The sequence below is a fragment of the Populus alba genome, chromosome 3, assembly GCF_005239225.2.
Source record: "Populus alba chromosome 3, ASM523922v2, whole genome shotgun sequence".
Classification (NCBI taxonomy): domain Eukaryota; kingdom Viridiplantae; phylum Streptophyta; class Magnoliopsida; order Malpighiales; family Salicaceae; genus Populus; species Populus alba.
Genome location: NC_133286.1, coordinates 11,108,983 through 11,118,834, shown reverse-complemented (window position 1 = coordinate 11,118,834; position 9,852 = coordinate 11,108,983). Strand labels below are relative to the sequence as shown.

Below are 9,852 nucleotides of genomic sequence, written 5' to 3'. Positions count from 1 at the left end.
CAAGTTTTATTTCCTCAACCTCGACTCGTCGGTTGGCATCAACGCACATCTCCATGGCAGGCCATACTAGTTTTTAAGAAACATAACTCATATCAATTTTTTATATTTACAAGCCATAACTTTTCATAATTAAATTCAATCTATCATGCAAAATTTTCAAGTAGGCTCATCACCTTTTTTTCCCTATTAAATTTGTATACTCCTTGTTCCTATTTAATAGTTAAATTAGGGATCACGAAATTATTTCCGTTACAAGTTCTCATTTCCATTTTTAAGCTGGGGTTTATAGGTAGTGTCACTCAAACTCTCGTGACTTCATATATTGCAATTCGTGAGCTCGCTAACTATGCTATGATAATGAATTGCTATAAAACAATTTTAAAAATTATATTAATGTGCTTTACTATTTCATGAACATTGAAGGACCATAAGAAACCCTAAGTTCTTTTAGAATGGTAGTATAACTAGTTTATTGTACGCGCTTTATTAAAAGTACAAGTTTAAGGTGTTAATAATATTCTTCTAAACATATTTAAAAGAAAAACAGTAGATGTAAATTCACAACATATGAAGTTGACCTAGTCAAAATCTGATGTAATTTAAAAAAAATAAAATGATGATGTTTGAACATTTTTTTTGTAAGAATAATTATACAACATTGTTTTTTGAACATACAAATAGAATTGTGAGTTCATGAAGAACTCTTTGACAATATCATAAAACTTGACTCTGGAGGTGAAGTCTTGAATCTTTTGACCTAATAGATTGCCCGACTTGAGTTTCAAATTAAATCATATGAAAATTTACATGACGTTACACAATTAATTTGATAGATTTAAAAATAACTTGGATAATTGGTAAAAATATGCTTTGACTTTAAAAAAAATTCAAGGTGACATCTTTTTTTTTAATATCAAGATAAAAATTTATTGGTTTAACATATTAAATTCACAACTCGGATCATAGACATACCACAATGATTTAAATCGGTTAGGCTATATATCTCTATTTTTTTTTCTTTTTTCTTTCTCGCTTCGGTTATATCTTTATTGAAATTAAGTGAGGTGAAATTTAAAATTAAATTGAAGAGTTATACGAGAATCAAGAACTAAATTAAAAAAAAAAAAAAAAACATATGGAATTCTAACCCATACACTAGCGTGTGACAACCTTCTCCGGTGTCATAGAAATCATCTCAACGAGGACTTCCTTCCGAGGCAGCACAAGGCGGTGATATTGCTATGGTGTGACTCTTGCTACCTCTTGTTCTTCTCTTTCTTTTCTTTTTTTTTCCTCTCTCTCTCTTCCCCTCGGTTACCCTGATTTATTTTCTTCTTCCTTTTAGATATGAAAAGTACAGCACGAAATGTTTTACTTACTCTGGGAGAATCTTGCATCAAACCTATAGAAACCAGCTATCAGATCAATTTCGAATAAAAACAATATGAAAGGATCAATTAAAAAAAAAACACATGATAAAAAAAAAAAGGAAAAAGAAATTGCAATGTGCGGATCTGTGTTGGAGTACAGTGTAAAATGCTTTGCTCTTTGAGTTTTTTTTTTTTTTTAATTAATAATTTAGTACTGCCCCACGTGGCTATCTCCGCAACTGTCCAGGTTGGAGTCTGAATCATCCTCCGACCTCAGTAAGGTGCCCCAGTTTTAGGACGAGTGTTTAACCTGTCTCTTAAAGAATAATATCGACAATATCCAACGGTAGAAACTAAAAACGAACAATTCTACTAGCAAGAGTCAATGTCACGTGTGAACTGTCTAACACGTGAGAGGACAGTCCGGTAAGTGTGTCTCCGATCAAGTTATTAGAATATTCGATGGCGACGGCGACGGCGATGGCGAGTGAGTTGGTCGAATGCATCACTTGATGCGGCAGGAGGTTGGGCCATGCAGATTTTTTTTGTTGCTAAATTTACTATAAATATTTTCTCTACCTTTTGTATTGTAATGGAAACTGATCAGCATTTGATATGTAATTGAATTATAAGTATTTTTATTTTAAAATATTTTAAAATAATATTATTTTTATTTTTAAATTTTATTTTTTCTCTTAAATTATCAGCACGATTCAAAATCATTAAAATAAACATTCTTAATAAGCTTGTCATTTATGTTAAAATACATCCTAATTTTAAAAGTTTCATACCAGTTGAAACTATATTTTACTTTAATTGCTATTTTAAAAATATGTAATTAATTAAAATACATCCTAATTTTGTATGAGTTTCTTTAAAAACTCTCTTCATAAATCTTAATTAAAAAAATACTGCAATTCATAATCTTTTTAAATCCATATTTTCAAATAATAACCATGAAAATATCCAAATACACACTAAACCATCTCTTAGAAACAAGATTGATAGAATTTTTATAAAAATAAAAAACATGTGATCAGCATCTTTTATCCTTGTTAAATCCCACTCACTCACTCACTCACTCACTCCTATTCGCCATTCCCATTTCCCAACCTTAGTGCTCGGGAGTGTGTCACCCTTTCTCACACTTCCATTTCACTTTAAAGACGAAGACTGCTCAGGCAGTAGCAGAGCTCAAACACTCTTCTATCTTCAATCACAATGCTTTCTCTCCTCTGTCTCCTCTGTCTCCTCTCCCTTACAACCTCTTCTTCGACAAATGAGCAGCCAAGAACCTTCATTGTCCAAGTCCAACATGACACCAAACCCTCTATTTTCCCCACCCACCAGCACTGGTACATCTCCTCTCTCTCCTCCATCTCCCCTGGAACTACACCCCGTTTGCTCCACACTTACGACACCGTCTTTCATGGCTTCTCTACTAAACTTTCCCTTGCTGAAGCCCTCAAGCTCCAGACCCTCCCTCACATCGTTGCTGTCATCCCTGAACGCGTGCGTCACCTTCATACCACGCGCTCCCCTCAATTCCTCGGCTTGAAAACATCCGACAGTGCCGGTCTGCTTAAAGAGTCGGATTTCGGGTCCGATCTTGTGATCGGAGTCATCGACACTGGTATTTGGCCTGAACGACAGAGCTTCAATGACCGTGATTTGGGTCCTGTCCCGTCCAAATGGAAAGGGGTTTGTGTTAGTGGCAAAGACTTCCCTTCAAGTTCTTGCAATAGAAAGTTAATAGGAGCTCGCTTTTTCTGCAACGGATATGAAGCAACGAACGGCAAAATGAATGAGACTACCGAGTATCGGTCGCCGCGGGACTCTGATGGCCATGGCACGCACACTGCTTCCATTGCTGCCGGAAGATACGTGTTTCCGGCATCTACATTTGGCTATGCACGCGGGGTTGCTGCTGGAATGGCTCCAAAAGCTAGACTTGCTGCTTATAAGGTTTGTTGGAGTGCCGGTTGTTATGATTCTGACATTTTAGCTGCATTTGATGCTGCTGTTTCTGATGGGGTTGATGTTATTTCGTTAAGTGTTGGAGGTGTTGTCGTGCCTTACTATTTAGATGCTATTGCAATTGGTTCTTTTGGTGCTGTGGATTGTGGGGTTTTTGTATCTGCTAGTGCTGGTAATGGTGGACCTGGAGGTTTATCTGTTACTAATGTAGCTCCATGGGTAACTACTGTTGGTGCTGGAACAATCGATAGGGATTTTCCAGCTGATGTTAAGCTTGGAAACGGGAAGGTGATTTCTGGTGTCAGTCTTTATGGTGGGCCAGGTTTGGCTTCAGGGAAGATGTATCCAGTGGTTTATGCTGGGAATGGTGATGGTGGAGATGGTTATTCTGGTTCATTGTGTGTAGAGGGTTCTTTAGATCCTAAGTTTGTTGAAGGGAAAATTGTATTGTGTGATAGAGGGGCTAATTCTAGGGCTGCTAAAGGTGAGGTCGTGAAGATGGCTGGAGGGGTTGGGATGATTTTGGCTAATGGGGTTTTTGATGGTGAGGGTTTAGTTGCTGATTGTCATGTTTTGCCTGCTACTGCTGTTGGTGCTTCTGGTGGCGATGAAATTAGGAAGTACTTGTCTGCGGCTGCTAAATCGAAGTCATCACCTCCCACCGCTACTATTGTTTTTAAAGGGACCAGAGTTAATGTTAGGCCTGCACCGGTGGTGTCTTCGTTTTCAGCTAGAGGGCCAAATCCTGAGTCCCCTGAAATTTTGAAGCCTGATGTTATTGCTCCTGGTTTGAACATCCTTGCTGCCTGGCCTGATAAAATTGGACCCTCTGGGATTCCATCTGATAAGCGAAAAATTGAGTTTAATATTCTTTCAGGTACATCAATGGCTTGTCCACATGTTTCCGGGTTAGCTGCTTTGTTAAAGGCAGCTCACCCTGAATGGAGTCCGGCAGCAATACGGTCGGCCTTGATGACAACTGCTTATACAGTTGATAATCGCGGCGGAACAATGCTTGATGAGTCTACTGGAAATGTTTCTACTGTGTTAGACTTCGGTGCTGGCCATGTTCACCCACAAAAGGCCATGGATCCTGGGTTGATCTATGATATTACATCTTTTGATTATATAGATTTTCTCTGCAATTCAAATTATACACTTAACAACATTCAAGTGGCCACTAGGAGGAATGCAGATTGCAGTGGAGCTAAAAGGGCAGGCCATGCAGGGAACTTGAATTACCCTTCATTATCTGTTGTGTTCCAACAGTATGGCAAGCATCATATGTCTACACATTTTATTAGGACAGTGACAAATGTCGGGGATGCAAAATCCGTGTACAAAGTTACAATTAGGCCACCTGGTGAGACTCTGGTCACGGTTCAGCCAGAGAAACTTGTGTTCAGGAGGGTGGGGCAGAAATTGAACTTCCTTGTCAGAGTGCAAACTACAGCAGTGAAGCTCGCTCCCGGGGCCTCTAGCATGAGGAGTGGTTCCATAATTTGGTCTGATGGAAAGCACACTGTCACTAGTCCCATTGTTGTGACTATGCAGCAACCTCTTTAATTAGTTTGGTCTTAAAGGGGATTTAGGATTTTTTTTTTCTCTATTTTCACTCATTTTAGGTTTCTGTCATATTTTATCTGTATCTCTGTAAAATGAAAATGTGTGGGGGTTTTCTATATCAGGAAGCGAATGGAGTTGGGGTTTGTGTTCCGAGTGAATTCATGATTTGCTTGAGATAAGAGGTGACGATTGGATTCGAAGGTGTAATCTCTGTAGTCAAATCGCAGAATCAAGAATGTATGTAGAAAATGCTTTGTGTATGGAATATGAAGCCAAAACATAATGAAAAGATCTCTCTTTTCTTTTTAGAAAGCCTTGGTGTAGAATCTTCAACTAATAATTTTACTATTTAGTGCATGTGGGAAAAGATGCACTACATATGATTGTGTATTGAATGTATTTCCTAGTCAAAGTAGCTGAACGTGAGTTAAGCAGCTGAAGAACAAAGACACTAAATAACGACAATCATTAGGACAAAAACCATGTGGGGCTGTTAACTTGATGTTGTAAATTAACTAAATTCCTGTTGTTTTTGTGTTAGTGATATATCACGAGTGTTGCTGCTTTTCATGGGATGCAAAATTCTGGTGTGCTTCTCACAGACAGAGGATTTAACTGGATTTTCAAGCAGGTGTGGACCATTATCTGGTTATATTAAACGATCGTTTTCTAAATTACTTTGCTCGTAAATCTCTCTGTCTCTCTCTCTGTCCCTGCATAAACATGATTTAGGGAGAGTATTACTTGATGGAATAAGAATATACTTGAGGAGTTTTGCCTCAACTTAAACAAAAGAAACTCAAGTAATTCAGCTAAATCCCAGAAAGCAAAGAAATATAATGGATATTAAATCGAGGAGAGAGTTCAGATTTTTGTTGGAAACTTTTTGATAACAGGACATGTATTGTCTCGACGCTTGGAGATTAGCCATATTAACAAGGATTGAAAAACAATTTTAATCATTAATAAAAAAGAAGATGTTTATTAAATGATACTAAATGATATTTTTTAAAAAATATATTCAGAAAGCGATATACTAGAACGACACGAACCAACCCTAGTTAATCTATAAAATCTACGACCTGAATTATAAAATCATGATAACCTCATAAAAATCAAACAAAAACAAATTACAAAGTTTAATTTTTAATATCACCTAGATAAACCTGTCAAATTTGCAATATGGATAATGTCAATAGGATAACACCATTAAAAGAAAAGAAAAGAAAAATATTATGAAGGTCAACTCTCAACCAACCCAATGTTGAAGGGTGAAATTGAAAAAAAAAATTAATTTTTAAAAAATAAAAAACATTTAATTTAAAAAAAGACAAAAACAAAACCCAGTTAAACCGTCAAACATGTGAACAAGGTCATGATAAAGGAATAACCTTATAAAAAGCAAAATGAAAAAAAAAAAAAAAAACTTAAAGCTAAATAGATAGTTAACCCAATATTGTAGGGTGAAATTAAAAAAAAATCAATATTTTTATTTAAAAGACAAAAAACTGATCCAAGTTAACTCAAGTCACTCTATCATACATGTAACCTAGATCGTGAGATCAATATAACCCTATAAAAACAAAATTGAAATGAAATTATGAAGCTCAATTTTCAAACTAACTCGATATTGAAGGGCAAAATTCAAAAAAAATTAAAAAATAAGAGGAAAAAAAAACCCGAGCCAACTGGGGGTAACATCCAAACCTGTTTTGAAGGATAAAACTGAAAAATATTTTTTTTTAAAATCTAAAAAAAGACCGAATTCAACTTGAGTCAACCTTCCAAACCTATGACCTGAGTCAAAATGCCAAGATTATCTCATAGAAAATAAACAAAAAAAAAATTCATAAAACTTAATTCTCAATCAACCTAATATTAAAGGATAAAGTTGAAAAGAATAATAATTAAAAAAATAATCCAAAACAAAATAAATAATAATAAAAAAACCAAGTTTAACATAAAAATAAAATGGCAAGACACATTGTTGTTGAGGAGATATTTTTCACATAAGGCAAAGGAAAGGTTAGAGAAAAAGAAAAAGAAAAGGAAAAAAAAAAGAGATGAAAACAAATAGAAAAAAGGACCTCTACATGCCTCTAACATCTATGTATATTGCACCACTAGGAAAGACTTATCGAGACGTTTCTAACACTACTAAGTAAGGCGACATTACAATACCATAGAAAATGACACATGCTATAAAAGATTGATGGCTTTCTTCACACGCTAATGTGTGCAAAGCACATGCCTCTTTTTTTGGCATTTCCTATTAACCCTAGTCCGTATAATTTTTTTTTTAGTTTTAGATTTGGTCCCTTAAGCCTTAATTATTATAGATCAATTAAAATTTATTTTGTAAAACCAAGCATCAACCACGCTTCATAATTTTTCCTCTAACATTCCAAAATCCCTATATCTATGCAACTAAAAAACACTATTAAGCCCAATTACAAATAAACTCAATATGAATGTATCAAATTGAAAAAAAAAAAAACAATTGAGTGACCAAGAAAAAAATATGAATGATCTTTCCCCTACTCGTGCAATTCAATCCTTGATTATTTAAAGAAAAATAGGTTGAATATTTGTTTAATTTTGAAATTTAGTCCTCATAGCTTTAATTGTTTTAAACCAATAAAATTTAATTTAATTTTATCAAACCGAACATCAATTAAGTGACAGTTTTTTTCTCGACACCCTAAGAGCTCATAATCTGGGCAGCCAAAATAAACTACTAACACCTATCCCAAATAAATGCAACTTCAAAGAAACAAGTTGGAAAAAAAAAATTAAAGGATCAAATTGAAAAAAATCAAAAAATATATTTTTTAAAAAAAGAGAAAATATAATGGAACACTATTACAATTCAAAATGTTTTCTCTCTTAGTGGACAGTGAAATCAGCACACCAATTATTTACATATAATTCCAAAAGAAAAGGAAGAAGAAGCAGAAGTAGAAGAAAAGTCTCTAATATGAGATCAATTCTTATTAAAATTCCTAAAATTATTTAAAATTCATAATAGTATATCATTTGAATTATGTATCATTTACCTTTTCTTTTTAGCAATTACATCCCTTTTTCAATAAAATTATTAAATCATGTTACATAAGATGTAATATCTCTTATAAAATTCGAGAACTATCAAGTGTGTGTGTGTGGCGATAATTTTTATCTTTTCTTTATTTAATGATATGATTTTTTTAAAAATCTATTTGAATTGATAAACAACACTGAAATATTTATTTGGTTTTAATAAGTACTTTAGACTTATATAGGTGTATATAAAATGAGTTTGTTTTAATAAGAAAATAATTTAAATTATAAATAGCTTTATTTATAAATATAAAATTAAGACCTTATATTGATTGAAATATGATATTACTCATATATAACAGAACAAAAATTAAGATGATTCAATTGAAAGTTAGTTTACTTAATTATATGCAAGCGATTTTTTAAAATCAGAATATCCTTCAATGTTGATTCATTTGACCAATTTTATATTGTAAAGAAGTAGATATTATAGATATTCTATAATTATTTAGAATAAATCAGAAAAGTATTCTAAGATGAACACAAATATATATATATATATATATATATATAGATCACAAATTAATTTTTTTTTTTTAAAAAAAAAAGCAACTAGCATGCATACAAACTTAAACAAAATGAATTATATTAATTTTTATTGCTTAAACATGAATGTAAAGAGAGCAATATATTTAAAAAGATTGTTTAGTAATACTTATTTTTTAAAGCACTCAAAATAATTTAAATGAAAACTTTGTTATTATTAAGAATCAATTATTTATCTATAACATTTTATTAATCATCACTTTATACAAACAAATTGAATGCCATCAACCTCTTAATTACACTACTTATTAATGTACACGAACCATGAAAACAAACTTCAAAGCTTTTTATGAAAAACTAACTTAATTTTAAAAAGAATTAAACCTAAGGTGAAAACAAACTTCACCTTAATTTTAGAATCAAAATTGATGCATAATTAATTATGTAATTGCTAGGATTAACTTTCATCATAAAAAACCTAATAGGTTTTTTTACCTTAAAAACCAAACATTTTTCCTTTGAAAATAAATTATTCAAGACATTGAAGGTTATTGTTAAAATTGTTCATTCATGGATTGACTAAACAAACTAGGATGGAAAACAAAATTCTTTATGGACTAAAAAATTATTTTATAACAAACCCAACATGCCTAAGCTCAAGTCGAGCCAAAAGAGTGCATGCGTCTGGATTAAGACCAAAGCTCATATCGTATAGGTTCACTTTCTCTAAAAGTTTTGATGCTCTACGAGCCTATTTTAATTCTTTAACTTTTTATTCTATAAACTATAAGAAGTTTTTGTATTCTTTCAGTAGGGGATAGATAATTTTGAGTTTCATAAAAACATGTCAGAAAAGGGCTCTTGAAAATTAATTTCTCATTCATCCATAAGTTATTTTAATCATGTTAATATTTCATGTTAAAGAACTTTTGTTGGAGAATAATTTTGAATTAAGTTTTAATCCTAAAAGTGATTAAAGAAAATTTCAATTTGACCTCAAATATGCCAATTACCATGTTTTTAAAGAAAAATTCTAACAAGTATAAATAAAAATTATCCGATCAGTATATAAAAAATTCAAGATTCATGGTGAGATAATGACTTGGTGGATCACTACATCATGATAGGTAGCTTCTGTCTTTGAGCCTTAATTAAATACTATCGGATTTACCATGTTAATTAGTAAAACACGATGTCTTGAACTATTCAGTTTTTTATATAAATAAATCAATAGTACTCGTATAGTTTTCTATCTTGAGATTAACTTTGGTTCTCAGGGTTGTATTTATTTTGATCATGAAGAACTCATGTTTTCATGAATGTTTAGAGGATTCAATTTTTTGTAAATTCTAAA

The 9,852-nt window shown here is 32.5% G+C and overlaps 1 protein-coding gene across 1 annotated transcript; it reads left to right on the top strand.

Moving 5' to 3' along the window:
- The first annotated feature begins 2,436 nt into the window (after positions 1-2,436).
- LOC118038015 (subtilisin-like protease SBT1.5) lies at positions 2,437-5,225 on the top strand. Its single transcript, XM_035044249.2, has one exon. The coding sequence runs from the start codon at positions 2,592-2,594 to the stop codon at positions 4,911-4,913; it is 2,322 nt and encodes a 773-aa protein (XP_034900140.1). The 5' UTR covers positions 2,437-2,591; the 3' UTR covers positions 4,914-5,225.
- The last annotated feature ends 4,627 nt before the right edge of the window (positions 5,226-9,852 follow it).